The 22,457-nt window shown below is 38.7% G+C and overlaps 1 protein-coding gene across 2 annotated transcripts; it reads right to left on the bottom strand.

The window, feature by feature from the left end:
• Nucleotides 1-155: 155 nt before the first annotated feature.
• Nucleotides 156-22,326, bottom strand: ugp2a (UDP-glucose pyrophosphorylase 2a). 2 transcript variants are annotated; one of them, XM_081361712.1, is made up of 10 exons: nt 22,238-22,326; nt 19,138-19,265; nt 14,674-14,781; nt 8,914-9,099; nt 6,341-6,474; nt 5,248-5,545; nt 4,094-4,291; nt 3,778-4,020; nt 485-589; nt 156-397 (listed from the first exon to the last, which is right to left on the bottom strand). In XM_081361712.1, the coding sequence occupies exons 2-10, from the start codon at nt 19,234-19,236 to the stop codon at nt 290-292; spliced, it is 1,479 nt and encodes a 492-aa protein (XP_081217838.1). In that variant the 5' UTR covers nt 19,237-19,265; nt 22,238-22,326; the 3' UTR covers nt 156-289. The 2 variants fall into 2 exon arrangements, with proteins under 2 accessions (XP_081217838.1, XP_081217837.1); XM_081361711.1 differs by lacking the exon at nt 22,238-22,326 and adding an exon at nt 19,452-20,080.
• Between the last annotated feature and the right edge of the window lie 131 nt (nt 22,327-22,457).

Below are 22,457 nucleotides of genomic sequence, written 5' to 3'. Positions count from 1 at the left end.
CCAAACATTTACATTTCCGAGAACATATTGACGTATTGTGTTCCCTTTAAGTTATTCCTTCAATTTTCTTTACTTGGTCTTAAAAAGTCTTAAATTTAGATTAATAAAACCTGTGACTATACAGCCCTTTTTGAAATTCACTGTGAAAAGAATGATTGTTTTCTTAAGGGATTTTAATAGTAATCAGATAGACGGCTTTTGATAGTCACACTCAAATCTGACACACATTTCCACACACACACATAGAAATGTCCAGGTGAAATGTGGTTGTAGTTTGGTTGTAAAGGCCTCAGTGGTCCAGGATGCGCAGGTTTCCTGAAACGATCTTGTTCTCTAGCATCGCTCCAGCCGGGATGTCAATCCTGTCTCCGTGATTGGCAATAATGATAACAGTTCCCTGTTACACAAACAGCAAGTTACGATACATATGTACACACAATGTTTGTGAACGCTCTCAAATGCCTACATGCATATCAGTCCGTACCTTGACCGTGACTTGTTTTCCGAAGGTAACGTCCCCTGATACAGTGAGGTGATCCAGTTCCAGCATGTCTGGGATGCTCTCAAACCTTTTCAGGAAGTCTCGAACCTAGAAAGTTCAATTTCTTTTGTGCTGATGTGCAAATGTATGTTCTTACAAAGTAGGCTTAAAATAAAAATATTTAAAAGGTACTTATTACTGAACAAGTAATTCAATGGTTCAGGCCTTGAATAACTGAATAATGTCTGTGAAAATAGCTTATAATATATAAACATTTTAAATCTAAAATATTTTATTAAAATAATTTAAAAGGATTTAAATACTAAACAGCTCATTTTAATAACTTTAACAACATTTTTATTTTTACTAGGGCTGTCAAGTGATTATTTTTTTTAATCTAACTAATTATATGATGTGGCGATTAGTTAAATCTAATTAATCGCACCATATTTGGCTGAGAAATTATCCCCAAACGTTCATTTAAAGTCATTATTGTGTTAATCAAACATAAAAAGTAGCTTTAGAAACAAAATTATTTGATTCAACATAGAATTTATTACACATAAACTTTTAGGCTACAAGGGCCATGGGGGTGGGTTTGATACTAAAACTGCCAGTAGGTGGCGGTAAATGTCTAAATTACTAAATCGTTGAATCATTCATTCATTCGATTCGTTCAAACGGCTGATTCATTCAGGAATGAAGTAAATGACTCTTTATGAATGATCCATTGAATTATTGGTTCACCCGATTGATTCGCTCAAAACATAGCCTAGAAATCTAGACGCACCCTAGCAGGAGCAAAATGTATTTTGCAGCCAGGGTAGTCTAGCAACTCTCCGTTGACTTTCGGAGCTGTAAAAACCTAAATTGGGTCAGGCCAATCACATCGTGCATAGAGTAGGCGGGGCGGGCTTAACATAATGAAGACAGAGTTGCGACTGTTCACACAGATGTGTTCGTAGTTTTGCCGGCCAGATATGGCAAAAGTTTAATCTATCAACTAGCTCCGCTGTTGGGAAAACGCTCTGATTGGTTGAAGCTAGGGCTGCACGATTTGGGGAAAATTGCGATAATTGAGGTCAATATTGCGATTACGATTGCGATATGCGATATAATAAACAAATGGTTTCATGAGTCAACTTGCTTGGTTCTCAAGGAAAATAAATGCACACACAGATTAGTGATAATCAGCCTAAAGAAAAAAGTTCTTTTGTCAAGAGCAGTGAGTGTTTTTCTCTGTTCCCATTGTTCTTTGATTAACTTTAGCGACAGATTTTTATTTTTTATTTTTTGCATTTTAACAAGAACAAAACATAATTTACATACAAGAGTACATATAACCATACATGTCAGGGGTAAAGAAAAAAAATAAAAAAGAATAACTTTAGCGACAGATATAATTAGTGGCTACTGTGTACTGTCCCTTTAAGACCAGCCGCTGTCAGAGACGCGGATCTCACACGCGCCTCATTCTTTCACGAGTCATCACAACTCTTCATGTTCATCAGATAAGACTACTCTTATGTTATGAAGACACTCGACAAAAAGACATTTTGGCATAATTGTGAGTGTTATTGTTCGTTCAAGCTCGAAAGAGAACTGTATTCTGTCATGCTGTTTTGTGCGCACGCACGATATTAGCGCGAGTCTTTCTGTGTGTCACAGTCAGACATTCACAGGCAGCGCGTTCATTATGGCATACATGTGTTGTTCGTTCCACCGCTAAAGAGAACTTGATACTGGCGCGCGTCTATCTGTGTGTGTGAGTGTGTGTGTGTGTGTGTGTGTGTCTGTCAGGAGGACATTCACAGGCAGCTCGTTATTTTATGTCTTATCGCGCATGAATGGTTTAAAAGCATTTGCATTAATAAGTGCGTTAACAGCGCTAATTTGTTTATTTAATATAAAATCGCAGCATTTTGCGTCATATAATCGCGTAGGCTTGACATCGCGATTGCGATTGCGATACGATTAATCGTGCAGCACTAGTTGAAGCGCTGTACTATTGCGTGCAGAGGGAATTTGAAAGACAGCCGTTTATCCCGCCCCTGGATTGAGCCGTGTCTATGGTGAGTAGCCAGACCCAACATCTTGATGTAGGTCTGGCTTGCCAGGCTACTCAAAACGCGGATTCATTCAGAAACGAAGCACTGCTGTGTGTTGCTCTGAGACTCACAACAGTTCTGCTCCGGCTTTATAGGTAATATTTTCGTTGGCATAATTGAGCAAAAACAGACAAGATTGTGTCTAAAACATAACACAATATTAACTTCTTATTTATTTACCTGTTGTATAAAATCAATTTCACATTTGCACTATTCGGGACAAAAACATCACTCGTGTGAAATTGCGCTCCTTACTCACGCGATATTGCTTAACTATATCATGATATAAATATGAGACAAAAACTCATACAGGGGCATTTTTACATTTACATTTTTGAGCTGATATCTTGAATTTTAGGGGCATTATAACTGCATTCAATAGGGTCTTATCAGTTATCACACAGTGAGTTGTTGTTGCCCTGCTTCATGTTCGTCAGCAATCAATTTTATGAAAAGTAACTTTACGTAGGTTTGATACGGGGCGGGTGCGTTAATAATTTTAATGGCCCATAACTAATTAATTAAATTAACACGTTAAATCGACAGCCCTAATTTTTACACAAATTTCTTTAATGTTTTAAATATATAATTTATACTACAATAATATAAATTGCCTATTACAGTCTATTATTATGATATGGAGTGACTGGCTGCTTTACCTTAAAGTCAAGCGCTCTCTTCCTGTCTGATTCCCCTTTTCCACCAAAAAAGAACTGGTTCGGAACTGGTGCTGGTTCAAAGTTGGTTCAACTTGCGAACCCTCTCAGAACCTGTTTGTTTTTCCACTGACTAGAGAGCCCAGCGAACAATGTCGTTACGTCACTGTGTACGTTGCCATACGTCTTAGCTTGCGCCAACTTCAAGCATAACAATTACAATGGCGGACTACATCGTCTTTCTGTAAATGTTTCTCCTGGCTTTGCGATCCTATATTGAGGACAGAAGACGACGTTTAGAACACATTTGTGCTGCTCGTCTGGATTACTATAGACGGAGGTTACGTTCGAGAAGAAGTTCGACAATAACCGCCCCCAGCCCCCGACGTAAGCATGATGCCGTAAAAGAACGGTTCTAGTCCAGCAAAGTAGGTTTGCGAGTAGGCACCGGCTCTGAACCGGCACCAGCACTGCCTTGGTGGAAAAGGGGTATGAGTGGCTTTGCAGTGTTTAAGTCTGTCTCAGAGCTCACCTTGGTGAAGGAGCTGCCCAGTTTGACGTGAGGTGTTGAGGGGAACTCTCTCTTGGGGCTCATGGTCAGAGACCCCGCGTCCATGCTGTACAGGTTGGACATGACCAGCAGGAGGTCAGAGGTGGTTTTGACGGGCAGAAAGCGGCTGCGGGGCACGTTGATGCCAAGCGCGTTGTCGAAGCTCTTCATGGCAGAGCCCACAGCCGTCTCCAACTGAATGACGTTCAGACCGCCATCTAAAGTCTGGAGACAGAAGAGGAATGCTATTTCATACACTAATGTTGATATGCGTTAATGTGGAGGGTATGGTGTTCACCTTAGGGTTAACAATGATCTCCATGTCCATTGCGTTCTTTTCGTGAAGCCTTTTAATGGCCGGCAGGCTGATCCACAAGTTGTTGGTGTTGAAGATCTTGAACTTGGTGACGGATTTAAACTCGTCTACGTGAGCTTTGGGCACCTGAGCGATCTCCAGCAGTCTGAGTTTACCATCATACTGCGTCAGCGTCCCACCCTGAAACAAACAACACCAACTGATCTGCATTGGCCAATGATGTGGATTTGCACAAACTCTGCACGTCACGTCACGTTTATTTATATAGCACTATACAATAGATTGTTTAAATGCAAGCAGCTCTACAGTACTAAACATGAAAAAAGGCAAAAAGTCAGTGTCACTTTTGATTAGAATTACAACTTCTACTAAAAATGCGATGTGTTGATGTTTTTACGCGCGTCTGACCTCGACAGGCTGAACAGAAGAAATGAACCGGAGAAGATTTCCATGTAAAATAAGGTGGATTCTTATAATATAATATAATATAACTTACAGAAACTTTACATCTGTGCTATTTTTTGGCCTGAATATTTCTAAATAAACAATTCCCATGTTTTTTTTGTTTTTTGTTGCTGTTTTCTGCAATTCCAGTCATGTCACGTTTAGTTATATAGCACTTATCTTACAATATACTACAATAGATTTCTTAAAAGCAAGCAGCTTTACAGTTTTAAAAAAGAAAAACAGTGTCAGTGTCGCTTCCAATTAGAATTAGAGCTTTCATTTCTACTATAAAGCAGCTTTCCGGTGTGGTCATGTTTCCACTTGCCTCCGACTTCTATGGACCGAATAAAGGAAATGAGCCGGAGAAGGTTTCCACGTCAAATGAACACACTTTTTTTTTTGTAAAGTTCGCTTTGGCAAGCTGTTTTGAACTTCCAGCAAACTTCGTTTTGCCTGATTTTGTTCTAAATGACATCACACCAGTTCGTTCTTCAATTTTACTTGAAGTCTACCGGGGCCTCAGAGGACCATTTCACCCGAAAATGAAAATTCTGTCATTTATTCACCCTGTCATTCGAAACCCATCTGAACCCATAAAAAAAAAATATGAAGAATGCTGCTGCAATTCATGATGCTCTGTTTCTGTGTTCCACGAACGAAATGAGGAATATGTTGGTGACAGCCCTCACCTTCACATCAGCTCGTGTCTTATCGGTGACCTCCATGACGAATTCGCAGCGTTTGCCGCTGGCCTGGCTCACGAGGTGGTTCAAGATGTGCAGGTCCACCGTGGCGCCCAGGTTATCAATGTTGGACACAAAAATGTACTCTTTCCCTTCAGCGATGAGCTTGTCCAGCAGGCCGGAGTTGTAAAAGCTGGCGTAGATGTCCCCGTGCCCGGGCGGGTACCAGGCTTCTTCATTCTCACCCGTCAGGCCTATGTTAGTGGCCACTGGTAACAAAGACTCCTTATTGATCCTGGGATACCTGTGCAGGAGCAGAAAATAGACAAGTTGACAACCCACAAAGCTGTGGCCAAGCAATTGGGTCAAGCAATTTTGAAATACCTCAATTACTAATGTTTTATTGTGAGAACTGATAGGTGAATCAATCTTGAAATAATATTACCTCAGTTATTGATGTTTTAATGTGAGAACCAATGTTCCCTAAAGCTGGATGATATATTTTTTTGCATATTTACAATGTATTCAATATTTTGGGGCAAAATTAACATAGAAAATACCACGGTGTTCTTTAATGTGGCCATTGAGGGTTTTGTATTTCAAATATCAAACTTTATATTTACAAAAACACTGGAACAAATGATTTTTTAAGACATTCGTTTCATTAACACTGTTCTAAAATACTGAATTTGACAAAATATGAGTACCGTATTTTCTGGAAAAGGAGTCTCACCGGAGAAAAAAATAAACATGAATAAGTCGTACCGTGAATAAGGGACATTTTATTATTACATGAATGTAAAATACTGGTAAATAAAACGAAGCGTTCACAAACAAACACCATAAACATGTTTACGTTTCCCTCAAATTCAGAACAGAAGCCTAAACTCAATTATTTAAAGCAAAACTGAAACTACCCGTGTTTGTTAAATGCGCTATACAAATTCAGCAGTTTCGTGTGCTTGACGTTAATCGTATTATTTAAATCGCTCTGGAATATAAGTCTCTGCATGTTTCTGATGATAAAAAACTGCGCCTTTGATTCCAGAAAATACAGTAAGTTGATATTTCTCACTGGCCTGGATAAGGATGTGTGTACCTGCTTTGGTTGAAGGTGTGTATCTTGACGCGGTGATGTGTGTACTTCTGCAAGATCTTCTTAGTGTCCTCATCTGTGTTGAAGGAATTCATCAGCACCAGGGGCACGTCTGCATTATACGACTTATTTAGATGCTGAAAGAGAGAGATTCAGCTAAGATATTTAATTCCACACACCAAAATTCTCCATTCGCTTTATTTTTGCTGTTCATTTGAAATAAAATAAACCATTTTATGTTTTTATGAACCATTTTTACCTGTATGACCATTACATTAGAGCATACGATGGCATTAAGTCACTGAATTAAATTATTCTAGATGTTAAAATACGTTCTTCTCAAAACCGGGAGCAAAAATCTTAAAAAAAGAAAAAACCAAGCACTGGTTGCCATTTCAATGTAAGTATATCATAGGTATTTTTTATTACATAAAAAAAAAAAGTATTTCTCAAGACATTACTGTGAATTTCTTTTATTTTTTTCATGTGGAAAAAAACCTGTTATTATGCAACTCTGGGGAAATTGGCCATTGCCACAGAGGGAAACCTTTTACCAAGGTCTGAAACTGCAAACAGAGTCTTACATCATCTTAAATAGATTGCAAATAATCCAAAGAAATGTCTAAACCCACTAGATGACACATCATCCACTGTTCTGAAGTTACACACAATTCAGTTCTGTTCAATTATAAAAACTTAAAGAAATGCTAACTGCAAAAAAGTTTGGGGTCAGTAAGATTTCTTTTTAAAGAGGACCTATTATGCCCTTTTACAAACTTTGGTGTCCACTAGAAGAGGTTTTCATGCTTGATTGTAAAAACACATTATTTTTCATATATTTGACATTGTTGCAGCACCTCTCTTCCCAGTCTGTCAGTAACGCTCTGTTTAGTTCCTGTCTCTATGAAGCCCCTCCTTCGGAAAAGAACAATGTGCTCTGATTGGTCGGCTGGACGAGTGTGTTGTGATTGGTCAACCACTTCGAGCATGTTTGCGAAATGTCACACCCCTTACCATAACTGTGAGTTTCAACACATTACTATCGCAACTTAATGAGGTCTCGACTCGTTTTTTGTGTGTGTGTTTTTTTTTTTTTTTTTGCATATGCCCCAGAAAAGAAAACTCAAGACTTCAATGGAGGCGTTTCAGGGAGTTCAGAAAAAGTGACACTGATATAGAGAATAACTCCAGCTCTAGTGACTTTGTGCTTTGTAACTTTGCAGACCTTTTTCATGCTCAAACAGCAACATTACACACTAAAGAAAGCTGAAAATGTAAAAACGCATAATATGTCTTTAAAAGGTCTGTTTTCAACACTGATAATGATAAGAAATGTTTCTTGAGCAGCAAATCGTCATATTAGAATAATTTCTGAAGGATCATGTGACACTGAAGACTGGAGTAATGATGCTGAAAATTCACCTTTGATCACAGCAATTACATTTTGCTATATATTCAAATAGAAATGAGCTATTTTAAATTATAATAACATTTCCCAATATTACTGTTTTAAAGCAACAACATGTAACTTTTCAACCTTCATAATATATTTCCAAGACCCTTGTGATAGTACATCGACTTACAATAGGTTGAATGAGACGTCTGCCAGAGCCTGACGGGGTCTGTATCGCTTTTACTGGCACTATGTAACTTCGGGGTGCGGGTAGTAACCAGCGCTCAAAAAGAACTACAAAATTCGACTGCTTTACGGCATACGTCACTTTGCCCACCACTTCCTCAAATGTGGCCAACCAGCGCGTTTGTTTTCGTACGTCTGTTTTCGTCATGGCTGAAGCAGCAGCGAAACGTAAGAAGTCCAAGGTTTTGTCGGAGTAGAGTCGGAAGAGGAAAAGGGAGAGTGATAAACTGAAAGGCAGGACGAGGATCAATATGGTCGAGCGTTTGCTCGCTGGCGTTAGCTTATGGAGGAGGAGAGTTACCAGACCGATGCTGACTTGGCCGTCATGCTGTTGAACTAGTAAGTAACTGTAAATTGCTTGCATACTATCTTTAGTTTTTCTAATCTGTTGTCTGCCTGGCTACGTTATGGAAACTATCTGGTCCTCCATTTATTTATCTTCATGAATCAGCTAGTAGATGAGCGAATTATCAATCTGGTAGCTAGTAAACACTAACATGGTAGTTTTAGATGGTTAGGATGCTATCGCTATTATTCTCGTTCAGATTTGAGCATTGCAATCGACATGCAAATCGCAAATGTTTGAGTTAAAATGTTTAGTCTACTAAACATGTATAAATTATGAAAGGGGGAAGATTAATAATATTATCATTGCCCATATGAAAAAAAACCTGCATGCTTCATATACAGTAACCGTAAATCATTTTACGACAGCGGTAATGGACAATTCCGCTTCCAACCTGTAGGGCGACCGCAGAGGAAAAGTTCCATGTTGTTGCTTTAATATATTTTCTTTCAAAAACAAATTTAAAAAAATCCTACCAACCCCAAACTTTTGAGTTAACTGTTTAACGTGACAATCTCATCACCAGTTTTTCCTGTAAATCAGTAATGTTCTTGTTATTAATAACGGCAGGAAGCATGTGTGATGTAATACCTCAATCTGCTGTACAGTCAGATCCAGGAAAGTGTTCTCATTCCGGACGCTGATGAGACTTTTGGGTCCTTTGCAGCCCATGCTGGTCCCCAAACCTCCATTGAGCTTCACCACAGCCAGTTTATTAAGGCTGGAGGCCACATCGGCAGGAAGACCCTTCAACTTGATCTTCTCATAGGGCTGGATCTGTTGAAGCGAGAGAAACAATGAGGGAGTGAAAGACAACCATTAACCATACGTGTAAAGTTACCATATCATTTGTCCATTGAGCTTTATATTTATCAGTATCTAGGAAGCACACAATTTTTAATATTTTTTTCAGGATACAGAAAGCTTGTATGGAGTGGACTGAAGACAGTTAATTATCTGAATTCTGCCTCTTTGTACTTCTCACTTCAGAGATGTATAAAATTATGTGAGAAAGACCTTTGATAGATGTTTATTTCACTTTTCAGTCCAGGGTTTATTTACTCCAGTCAAACAGAGCTGGCCCTTTAAACTAAACTCCAAAAATCAGAAGTCATTAACCCCGAGATCATGACATGAAGAGCAGCGCACTGTGAGAGCTTTGAGAGACTTACATACAGTATTATTCTATATGAAATATGAGCTGATTTGATCAGTTCTCTCAGAATTTGGGTGTGAAGTTTTTGATACGAGCTTCCAGCCTGCAACAGATCTAGATCTGCACACACATCCACCTCAGATGAACAAAGCATGAATTAGAATTGCGTAAAGCAAGTCTTCCTACAGCAGTTTCATCACAGTGACAACTGTTGAATTTAGTTCACTGCTGTCAAGGCAAAAATGTCAAAGTCCAATGACTCAGAAACTGCAAGTTGCCGTTTTATTGCTTTTAAGTCTAGTCTTTCCTCTACCAGTTTGCATCAAAAACAAATTGATTTAGATCTCTAGGTTAAAGAAATATTACAACACAAACAAGTTAAGATTAACTGACAGCATTTGTGACATAATGTTGATTACCACCAGGGCCGGCGATTGCTATAGGCGAACTAGGCGGTTGCCTAGGGCGACAAATGTGTTGGGGCGCGGACGCACTGTAGTGTCGCCCTATCTACTTCCCATATTAATCATAAAATTAGAACGAAACGCGAAATAAAACATGTTTATTAAACATGATCAAAGGGCAAAGGGCGCCCCCTCAACCACACGTTTAATTACTTGTCAACCTGATTATTAGATTGAATTTATGATTTTTGTCGACCATTTCTGGATTGGCGGGGGGCGGGAGGGTTGCGTTACGTTACGTTAGGGAAGTGCTCAGCTGCTGCCGCGTTGATCGAAAATGAAGCGGTCTAAACCTCTGGTGCACAGGGACGAAAACGGAGAAAGGAAGAAGATAAAAAATAAAGCTCAGTATAGAGTAAGTCTTCTCATCTTAGCTATTAAGGTGTCCAATGAAATAAATTTACTTAGTATTGCAGCCTACATCACCTAATATTGGACGTTTCATTGCTGTCACTAAGCTATAGTTTGCTAGCTATAGTTACTTTGAAGGTGAATAGAAAAAGGAGAAACAACTGTAAATATTTTATTATTTGAGATAGAACTAAAAGAACTTAAATATTTAAATTTTGTAGTGGTACATACATTAATCCATAATAGCACATTTGTTTGTAGAAGGTATAGTTAAACCAGTTTAATGGTCATAATTTGCTTAAATTAATCCAATTTGGCAAATATCCTTGAACATTCTTTGTAGAATTTGTGTATAAACAATTTACAGTTGATTCTTCAAGTCATAATTTGCTTGTTGAAGTGTTGGAGTGACTATTAGAGCATTTTTGTTTGTTCATCAATGAACATTCTTTATAGCATTTTTGTATGTGCAATTTATTAGAGTGTATCATTTAAGTAATATTTTGCTTGTTGAAGTGTTGGAGTGACTACAGGTGAAAAATTTGAATATCGTGCAAAAGTTCATTTATTTCAACTTATTCAGTTCAACTTATAAGGTGAAACTAATATATTATATTGACTCATTACATGCAAAGTGAGATATTTCAAGACTTTGTTATGGCTTACAGCTTATGACATATCAATTCATATCAATTCTAATTTTCTGTGATTTTGAATTTGGGGTTTTCATAAGCTGTAAGCCATAAATATCAAATTTATAACAAATAAAGGCTTGACACTAATCAATTTTCTTATTTCTTATTTTCTTATAAAGAGCGGGGGGTGGGGGGTGGGGGGGGGTGGGGGGGTTGGGGGGGCACAAAAACTCAATCTTGCCTAGGGCAACCAAAGGGCTAGAGCCGGCCCTGATTACCACAAATCATTAACTTCCACTTAATTTCTTAACGTTTCTTTTTTTTTAAGCAAAAATCTTGTTTACACTTATAATGAAAGAGAGTGGTGCCAATTCGTAAACATTAAGTCGGCATGACGCAGAAGCTACGATAGTATTTTCTTCCCTATTGTGACATTTATCCAAGCGAAACGGCTTTAAGAACAAGAAAAAATGTAGGGCGGCGATTTTGTTCATGTGGAATTGATTGGATGGTTGTGGTTTGCTATTGGTGGATCTCATGTGAGTGACAGGTTGCTCCGCCCTCACGCCAGTAAACGCATCATCAGAGAAGAGATGAAATGAGCTGCAAGAGTTTTTTTGATTGAAGATTATGAGGCACATGAATTTATAAAAAAAAATTATATGTGTACGGATAAATCATTTAAAATATACTGCAATATTCCATAAAAAACAAGAACAGTCCATTATGATTTCTTATACCATGGTCTGGGTGAATACTCGATTCTGATTGGCTGCAGGGTGTCCGTTAAAAAGTGATAATGGACACCTAGGAAAGGCGTCCCGTCAGTTTGCCTGATGACAGTTCTAAATGATTGCGCTGGCTCAAACTCACTGATCAACTGCTGCGGTCGGGTCGCTGTGGCCACGTTGCTTGGCAACGCCTGTATACGGGAGATATTAAATAGTGCGCTCGACTTAATAGATAAAAACCCTCACAATTTTTACTCTAAAACACATTAAAGTATTATTAATTGATTAGATATTTCTTTCTTTCGTAAGTAACCATGGTATAAGCGGGTTAATGCCCTTCGAGGTGTCCATTATCAGGTTTTAATGGACTTCGGCGGAGGCAACCCGCCTCGCCGTCGTCCATTAAAACCTGATAATGGACACCTCGAAGGGCATTAACCCTTACATAATGACTTTAAAATACTAACTGTATATACTGCTTGTTAATATGATTTTAGTGTGGGAAAATCACATACTAAACATAGTATAGACCCTAAAATGATGATGTAAACACTTTACAGCTTAGGAAGAAATAATTTAAGTACTTCAAATTCTCCACAAATCGGCACAATTCACTTTCACTGTCACTTGTTTTCTTTTAAATGGAGGGATAAGGCCACATTTCTTTTTTTGTGGTAGTCAACATTTATGCCACACATTCTGGTGATCAAGCTTAACTTGTACTGAACCAGGAATATTCCTTGAAATGTCAATTTCAACATTCTCTTTTTGGACTGGAGAGAAGCTTATAAAAGATTTCCTGTTCTATACAGTTATCTGCATTTATCAAATCAATTTCTCTTTATATAACCCCTTTATAAGAAGGATACTCAAGGTGACTGTTAAAAGCACAGGCCAAATATAAGGTTTCAAACCGCCTCTCTCCTGACTGAACGTCTGCCAACAAAACTAAAACATTTGAGACGTCGGTTGAGAAAATGACAGGCACATATACACAGCTGACCGATCAAGCATCCAGCCAATGAGCGTGTGAGGACTGAACTACAACCATTGAGAATTATGCTTTACGCCTTGTGGTAGATTTTTCTTACGTACCTGAAACACCTAATTACCTGGGGCGTCTCCAATCGACACCCAAGCGTCTACAGTCGACACTTAATAATCTTTATACTCTAGCTCTGCGACTGCGTCTACAGTCGACAACTGGCTTCGAGTTTCCTAACCCTAACTTGTTCCACTAACTAACTTGCTGCGTAGCAATAACAACCGACAGACTTCAGACAGTGCCTTCGAATATGCTTTAATCACGGATGAAGAATCTAAGACAAATTTCAGAGAGAATTTTTATAGAATAGGAGCATGGCGAAAATGACATGACACATTAAATAATTTCCCTACAATTTGATTGGTTCTTCATAGGCAAACCCTTCTGTTACTAGGTAGAAGCAACTTCATTGTTCATGAACTTCATTGTTAATCAAGTTTTCAAACCTAGACATCTGTCTAGTTTCATATCCCCTATTTATTATTTTTACTCTCACACACTCAAAGTCACGAGTTTTCAACCAAAGGTTTTGGAAACATTTAAAATTCACAAGCATATGAATGTTGTTCCTGTAAGAAAAATAAATGTTAGTTATGATTAAATAAAAAATCCATCACAGCCTCAATGCTGATCTAGTAGCAGCCGTGAAGTTTATTTCGTAATGGGTGTGATTAGTGTCGATCTAATGGAGCTGATTTCAGATCAGCCTGAACTTTACTACGTGCTGTAACATGAGTTTCACAACGGCCGTGTGAAAAGAAATGTCAGCCAAAGTTGTGGGATGCTGGAAGTGCTGTGCTATTCATAGTTTAACCTTCAGTGTTTGTAGAGGGGCCGTGGGTTATTTGGGGAGGGAACCAACAGGGAAATGTCATGGGCTTGATAAAGCACCCATACACAAGCAAGTTATGCTGCTGCTGCTTTCCCTTTCTCGCTGTTCAGGGGTCCATGTAACACATACAAGCACATGTATATGTAAAAAATATGTAATATTTTATAATTTTGTATTATAAAAAGGACATCTATTTAGGACAACTGTTCCAAGTTGGATTACATTATATGTAATCTACATCTAAAATGTACAGTGGACATATCTATAATAAATAAAAAAATAAAAAAGAGAAAAGAGTAAAGAAAACAAATATTGGGAATAATTTTATGCTGGTTTTGAAGTAAAAGAAAAAATATTTCATTGTGTTCATAAAAGATTTTTTTTTTTAAAGAGTTATTATTGTTAGTTAAAACTAACATTTCTGTTAATTGAAATAAAGCTGAAATAAAAAAAAAATAAATATTAGTTTGAAAACTTTAAACAAAAATCAGAAATGTCGCCTTGGCAATACACTAAAATAAGTTTAAGTTGAAGAACTAAAATTAACTGGAAACAAAATAACTTAATAAAATCTAAAACTAACTAAAAATAAAACTGAAATAAAAATAAATAGTGAAATTTAAAAAACTAACAAAATGACAAAAGCACAATGAAATTGCTAAAAATTAAACAAAAATTAACATGAAAACTAAAAATATAAAAATAAAAGCTAATTCAAAATATTAATAAAACTAAAATAAAAACTAAAATAACACTGGTTATAATATATGTAGCATTGCTGAAGCGATATCTATTTTAATATAAATTCTTTATGTATGTATATATATATATATATATATATATATATATATATATATATATATATATATATATATATATATATATACAGTAGTGGCCTAGGAAATTTGAAATCTTAACTCTTTATTCAAATAATTTTGTCATATAAATACCTTAACCAAGTTTTGGGTTTTGTTCTTCCTTTATACTTAAAATATTTTTTTTAAATATGACATTCTTTCCTCATATTTTGATTTTAGAGTCATTAAAAAAAATCCCCTCCAGACATCACTTTTGGCCACTACTGTATATCTTAATATCTCATTTTGAATTCCTCATCCAAGCACTCATCTGTCTCACCGAGTCTTCGGGTGGTCTCTGGATCTTGGCCCAGTCAACAGACGGTCCCTTCTCCTGAAGGAAACGGTGAAAGAGCTTCTTGAAGCCCTCAAAGTCCTTCCTGGAGATCTGCAAGAGCACAAATAAGCAAATTACAGTTCCTTTTTTTTCTTTTTCTTTTTACAATTTCAGTACATTTTAAGTTTGGTAGAATGTTAAGCTCTATATCCTTAAGTTCAATATTCAATCATTTGTATTGTTTCAAGGCCAATAGTGAAAAAGAGACACCGGAGTCGCACTAGACAGGCTAACAATTGTGAGGGTATTGGGAAGCTGTCGGCCTAAACTATGTCGCCCAGACCTATGAATGGAAACTACATCTAGAAACTACTCTTGTCCCATAGACTGCGGTTGCAAGTGCATTACTGTACAGAGTATACAAATCTTTCCTTTGTTTTTACAAACTGAACACTACTCCATAGAGATGAACTTGCATTAAACCTGGAATATTCATTTAATGGTTTATTAAATTAATGAAATGCTTTACAATATTGAATTTGAATGCTTTATAACACTGAATCAATACCTTATAGAGTTACGAATGTGTGATTAATCATATTCTTAATTACTCTGTACAACACTGTGCAGCATAAAAGCATAATTAATACTCTGAAGAGTCTCCTTTAACCTTTAGACTAAACCTTCTGGTGCTTCATCATGGGATGACAGACAGTAATTAAGGTTCACTGCCTTCATTAGGTCACAGTTTCATAAAAAACTCATGAATAAGTCTACATGCTGTGTGTGCCATAACTGATCACATTATTAACAGTGGTTTCATTGTGAATAAACATTTCAAAACTAGGCTGCATAAAATAGATTTCCAATATGTGCACAAGACTTCGAATGAATCACTTCCAAATGAGTTTAGTTTGTTAGTCATATTAATGTCAATGGATGTCTTCTGATAAAAAAATATGTATATAATTTGAAAAAAATGTTTAAAATGCATGTACCAAATTCTTAGAAATATAAACTTTTTAAAAATGTATGTTAGTTACATGCATTTTTGAAAAACATACATACTATTGGCTCTAAAAAAGTAAATTGGTGTAACCATCAAGCAAACAGTAATACATTTTTTACCTTACACCTTAATAAATGTGTGATTACACATCATAATCATTATTTGCAAACTTTTCAAGGTAAAAAATAGGTTCTCTCTCATCATCTCGTGTTCGGGATCCACCTATGGGAAGGGCATCCGTACCTGACCTCAGCAGAAGCATCCGATTGCACCAAGTCTGGTTAGACGGACAGAAGCGCGCAGCCAATGCCCGGTTAACCCCACCCCCTTACCTGAGGGCATATAAGGCCTGCATGCGCTGCTGTTCTCCAGCTGTCATTCGCTTCTCGCGATCTCTGGAATATTTTTACACTCAGTTCGTGGTTTCACGGACTTCACTATTGTCTGCAGAACACATCTTTGGATCAGCCTCCGCAGGACGTGTTTGGCCTGGCTTGGTCTGGTTAGCTGAAGTAATTACTGCAAGCCGCCGACGCTCGCTGCCCTTCTTGCTCCCTTCGCTATTTCCCCCTGTTCTACGACTGCCTGTCTGTCGGATTATTCGTTTATTTCTTCAATGGCTCTCTCTAAAACCACAACGGCTACCCCCGGGGACAACCAGCCACGTGCGGCGCCCTCATCGCCGCTAAGGATTCCCATCCTTACTGTGTGGTGTGAATGGGCCTTAAACACACTGAAGAGGTAACGGATTTCCCTGAGTACTGTAGCCATTGCCTGGCGCTCCCCAAGATACTCCCGCGACTTTACCCCGACCGGTCCTCTTTGAGGTTTGTGAGCGAGCGGCCGCTCGCCTCAAAATCAAATGGCCGGTCCCTCAAAGTACCTCTGACCAAGAGCGGGACGCCTATAACGGGAAACTCCTGGGACCCACTCCCGGCCCTACAAAGTAGTTTTTCACTGTCCTCCCAACACATTAAACATTGCTGGGGAGACACGTTCGACCTCAAACACGGTCTCACGGGTCTGGGCGTTAAGGATATGACAATTCTCTGCATGGGTGACCCCCCCCCCGCCATCGAGCCCTCTATCGCCAGGCACCTTAACCCCTCTCAAGATGGGCTGCTCGCCCCTCCTAAGCCTGTTCTCCCCGACAAATGGACTGCTTTTCCGCGCCCATCCATCAGGCCTCTTATAAAGCCTCGGCCTTGGCTGTAAGAGCACGCAACTTCTCCTCCCTGCTTCCCACTTACCAGACCGAGCTCCTGGTCGACATGGGAGAACAACGGGAGAAAGGGACTTGCGCTCTCTGAAAGGAGAGGATTGTCACTATTAATGGCCTCGTTCTAGGTAATGCCCGTCAAGAGAACGTAACTGTGGCTTAATCTCCCTGATAGTGAAAAGTGGCGCATCGCTTGAGCCTGGCCACGCTTTCTTTGGTCCTGCCGTCGCTTTAATGCAACAGCGTTGCAATGTCAAGAATAAGGAGGACAAGGCCAAACTTTGCCTTCTTAGAAAGCCTGCGCCGCGCCAGACGCCCTCTGTGCTTCCACCTAACCCCCCGCTACCGAACGCCATTTCCATAATGCAGGCAGGGCTATTAAATCCCACAGCAAGCCACCGGCTTAGCTTCGTATTCCCTCGTTCCAAAGACGTAGGCTATTTGTCAGTGAGGTCAGCTCAAGTGTGCACAGGCTTCACTGTTCCCCGTGTTGCCCAATGTGTGCTTTTATGTGTTTTTTTCTGAAAGCTGCTGTCCTTCGAGGCGGCTTTGCTCTTGGCATCAGCTAAACGTGTCAGTGAGCTACATGCACTCTCGGTGCATTCCTCGTGCACTAAATTCTCTCTTAGGTTTTCCTTAAGCCAAAAAAGCCCAATCCGGCTTTTATGCCTAAATGCTTCCGTGTTCACATCGTAGGTGTTTGAACGATTTGTTTTTACCCTCCGCCTTTTTCCTCCACGGAGGATAAGAGGCTAAATGCTAAAGGACCAGTGCTTTCCGGAAGAGCGACCAGCTCTTTTTTTCACGGGCACCCCCTCATAGGGGAGTCCCATATCTAAGCATTACCTCTCACATTGGCTATGGAAGCTATAGGTTTGGCGTATGAATCTAAGGCAGTGACCCTTTTTTCTTTCCAATCACACATTGGAGTAAAGGAACAAAGGGTCAAGCCACGCACATTCATATCACCAAGCAAGCATTTACATTCCTGCCTGGGTGTGTGTATATATGTGTTACAGGGTTTATTTTCATGTGTGTGCCTCTTACATAATTCATGTCCTGCACAGCATGTCCTGCACAGCAGTTATGTGTGTGCGTCAGGGATGCAAGGTGCATGATTATGGGACGTGTCAGACACCGCCTCCTTGGGGCGACCGTCCTTCACTGGCTTACAGAACCTCACTGTGAGTGTACTGGGGAAACAGGGAGCTGTCCATGTCTCTCCCATAGGTGGATCTCAGACATGAGAGAGAACAATAGGTTACTGTCGTAACCCCGGTTCTCTAAAACATTAGGTACAGAGATCCACCAGCTTTGCCCCACTTGCCGCACGAGAAGGGAATATACTTACTGGAGAACAGCAGCGCATGCAGGCATTATATGCTCTCCGGCAAGGGGGTGGGGCCTTGGCTTGGCCTTGGGCATTGATTGCGCGCTAGGCATTGGCTGGTGCAAGAGGTCAGGTACCGATGCCCTTCCCATAGGTGGATCCCTCCACTCGATGTTTCAAAGAACCGGGTTTACAACAGTATAAAGTCCAATTCTGAGTGGAAAAAAGAGTGACTTTTTCTCAGAATTGTGACTTTATAAGTCGCAATTGCAAGTTTATGTCTCGCAATTCTGAATTTATAACTCACAGTTGCATTTTTATATCTTGCGATTCTGAATGTATAACTCGTAATTCCGAGTTTATATAATGCAATTTGAAATTTAAAACTCGCAATTGCGATTTTATATCACGCAATTCCAAATTTATAACCCGTTATTGTGAGTTTATATCTCGCAATTCTGACTTTATAACTCGCAATTGCAAGTTTATATCACGCAATTCTGACTATCTAACTCGCAATTGCATTTTTATATCACGTAATTCTGAATTTATAACTCGCAATTGCATTTTTATAACTCGCAATTCTGAATTAATTTATAACTCGCAATTGCAAGTTTATATCACGCAATTCTGAGATAATTCTCGCAATTGCAAGAAAAAAAGTCTTGTGAGATAAAAAGTCGCAATTACCGTTTTTGTTGTTGTTGTTTTTCAGTGGCGAAAACAAGTTTGGTTACTGACCCTTAAAACAATAAGTCTATAGCATGTTTCCTTTCTGCTAGGTAAACGTATGTGTGATGATATATCTGGGTACATGTGTGAGTTGGGCATTAGAAATGCATATAAGGACAGAAGAACCACTAGGACGTGTTTGTCACCTCAAACGAGTTTGCGGGACAAGGATCTCACCTCCGCCTCCGGTGTCTTGGCGGTGGTCAGGAGCTTCTCCAGCTCTGTGTGCATGGAGTTCTCATGCTGCAATCTCAGCTTCTCCTGAAACTCCGCCATACCTGCATTAGAGCTGCTCCTATACAGATCTGACATGCAAACACAAGGAACAGAAAACATTACTTCCAACATCAAAAACTGATGATTATCATTCCTAGGAATATTTTGTCCTACCATGGTTTTCGGTTCTCTGAAGTACCATGCGTATCATGTAAATAATGCATATATCAGAGAAGCATTATTATCATCTAACATGCTATGAAGAAAAAACTTACCAGCAACAAAAGACATGTTCAAGAACTTCTGACAACTCCCAGATTAAAAAACAAAACAAAAACAGTATCAATCCTGAATGGATTTCACCAGTCTAGAAAGGTCCAAATCATCAACTGTTGTACGGTTCCTTCTATTACACTGCATAAAACTACAACAGCCTCAATGTAGCATTAACAAGATGCTTTGAGAACCTCAGACACTAAAAAAGAAAAGCTATAAAGTGTTCAAAACAAACAAAGTGCAGCATCCGAACTCGAAGCGAAGCCTCTGTACAGCCTGATCAGATGAGATTTCAGACACATTCACAGACTGTCATGTTCAGGACACCCGATCAGGGCTTTGTAACGCACTGCTGCAATGACCGAACCGCTGAAGGAGATGCGCAAAGAGAGAGAGAGAGAGAGAGAGAATAGCACACGATTCTTTTAATAAACCCCAGCACTGCCCAGCGCCCACCCGTCACGTCACGTCACGGACTTGGGGAAAAATAAATAAGTCCAGAAAAAGTGAACAACTCTAACAGGTACAGTGTTTAATGTGTCAGTTGAATTATTAATCGCTTCACTGTCGCTTTGTCACGTGCAGCAAGAACTGGACCCTGTTGACACCTGAGACACTGATGCGTTCTGACTGAGCGCTGGACGTTCGAATAAAACGCGTTCTCAAATCTGACTGGGCAGGGATTTTGATTCATCCGATCCCAGTGACGGGAATCTTCTGAATTCGTTCACTAAAACGCTTGTCCACTCCCTTTTTCTGTTGGTAAAATTATTTGTTATAAAGTGAATCCAATTCGTTTAAAAACACAGAGTTTACCCAAACAAAGTCATTATTCTTTATTGAATTTGTGACATTTTAATTGTGTTTGTGTCTGTCAGTGATTCTTCCGCCTCCATTCTGTCCTGGTTGTGAATGAGAATTCTTGTTCAGTGCATCGCGTTCACACTCAAAACTGTTTAGTGAAACTGTTGTTTTAGTATCGAGATACTAGCCTATTGTAGTTTCTTTTTCTTTTTATTTTATTTTCCGTTTGCAAAAAAAAGTTGGAATTACCTTTTTTATTTTTTATTCTATTTTAGTGGAAACTAAGTAATGCCATATATATATAGCAACAAAGAAATGTACGGAAAAAAAATAACTGAATGAATGTGTTTTTATAGCTTTTATTTCCTTATTTATGTATATTGTATTTTTTCCCACATTTCTATTTTTCATTTATTTATTTATTTCATTTATTTATTTATTTCTATACTGTATGTATTTATGTGTACCTTTATTTATTTTCACATTTATTTCTACATGTCTTTGTCCATATGGTAATGAGGGGGGCGTGGTTTATCTCAGACATAGCAATCGAGCTCAGACTTTTCAAGAATTCTCTTACAGCACAAGATAAAACGCTGCTGCTTGTCAATGACAAATCAGATATTACTTTATTCACAACCAATAAAACTGCAGTTGGCTTTATATGATCTAAAACAACACAACATGATACATTGATTCGGCCTTGATTACTAAAACAATTAATGGCTTAATGTACTAAGACAGCGATATTGGATGACTAAATTACGCACACACCTTATTAATAAAGCATACAGATGAGCAGAATAACGTAGAATATGCAAGCAATGAGCTTAAACACGTTAAGCATTTTCCTCCCATATAAAACTGTTATAAGGAAAATGCTTAATCTGCTTTCCTGTACATAGTAGGCCTACATTTTATTAACAATCTGTATACTAAATTTGGTGCTTCAATACCATCTTAGTCCATTGAGCCACGTTAAGCATTTTCTATGGTTTTATATGTGAGGAAAACGTTTAACATGCAATTGAGCTTGTTGCGTTCATATTCTGGGCTCTTCTGCTTGATTGTACATGCTTTTTAAATAAGTTTACTGAATATTGTCTTTTATACTATCTTATGGCTATATTGCCCATCTTTAAGTCATTCATTCCCTGTGTGACTTGCAAAGGCATGTCCGCCGCAAACCTTTTGCAATTCGTTTGGTCACACCACAAAGTGTCACAGTGGCCTCAAAGCTTCGCCGAAGCCACTCAGAGCTCGATTGCTATGTCTGAGGCAGAACACGCCCCCTCATTACCATATGGACAAAGAAATGTATAAATAAATAAATGTAGAAATAAATAAATGTAGATATAAACATATATATAAATGAAAAAATAAATGTGGAAAACATATGATACATAAATACGGAAATAGTATAAATACACATTTATTTGTATATTTATTTATTTATGCTCCTCTTACATTTATTTGTATATTTATTTCTTGTTTTGGAGGTTTTGGCATTCCATAGGAAACTTCCAAAAGCATGCCACTTTAGTAATTTTACCACGTTAAGGTTGTTTTAGCGCTTCGTGATTCTTCTAGCTGTTTTTGGACGCAATAACTGTTTGAAAGCCCCCTTTAAATGTCAACTGAACGATTACAGTTGACTGTGAGTTTTACTGATACAGCACACAGCAATGGCATGAGGGGGGAGTAATCTTTTTCTGCTAATACAGACGTAAATAACTGCTTCTGTCTGTCCAAACACAACGAAAGTCACAAATAGCCTCCTTTTCCAGTTGATAGGATTAAATCTGTCAGGAACTTTGCCCTACAAGAACTCCAAGCTCAATGGCCCCTTGCAAGCAAACACAAGCATTGCCTACACAGATAGTGGTTTGGAGGGGTTGGGGAACTATAATACTCAAGCACATCTAGACAGCAGACAGGCTTGCTTTGCTCATTTTTTGACAAGCCATGCGAGGATACTTACGTCCAGTGCACAACACGCTGCTTCAAGGGCGGAAGTGTCAAAAGAAATCGTTGTGTGGGAATGATGTGTGTTCACGGACCAATCAGAGCAGGGGGCGACCTGGCTCGACCAATCAAATAACAGCTGTTTGTTGATGGCGTTCGACAGAGAAAGCATGTGAAACAGCGCCATCTCTTGTTCATCTCAGGTTGTAAACAAACACACAATACACTTTTATTTT

The sequence above is a fragment of the Scardinius erythrophthalmus genome (assembly GCF_964197995.2).
Source record: "Scardinius erythrophthalmus genome assembly, chromosome: 3".
NCBI lineage: Eukaryota > Metazoa > Chordata > Actinopteri > Cypriniformes > Leuciscidae > Scardinius > Scardinius erythrophthalmus.
Note: the sequence above shows the minus strand (reverse complement) of the source record. Positions and strands in the feature narration are given on the sequence as shown.

Coding starts and splice junctions, on each gene's coding strand:
- ugp2a (XM_081361711.1), bottom strand. Junction 14,782..19,137: donor CCAAGACACCGGAGGCGGAG/GTGAGATCCTTG, acceptor GTGCTCTTGCAG/ATCTCCAGGAAGGACTTTGA. Junction 590..3,777: donor TGGGCAGCTCCTTCACCAAG/GTGAGCTCTGAG, acceptor TGAACTTTCTAG/GTTCGAGACTTCCTGAAAAG.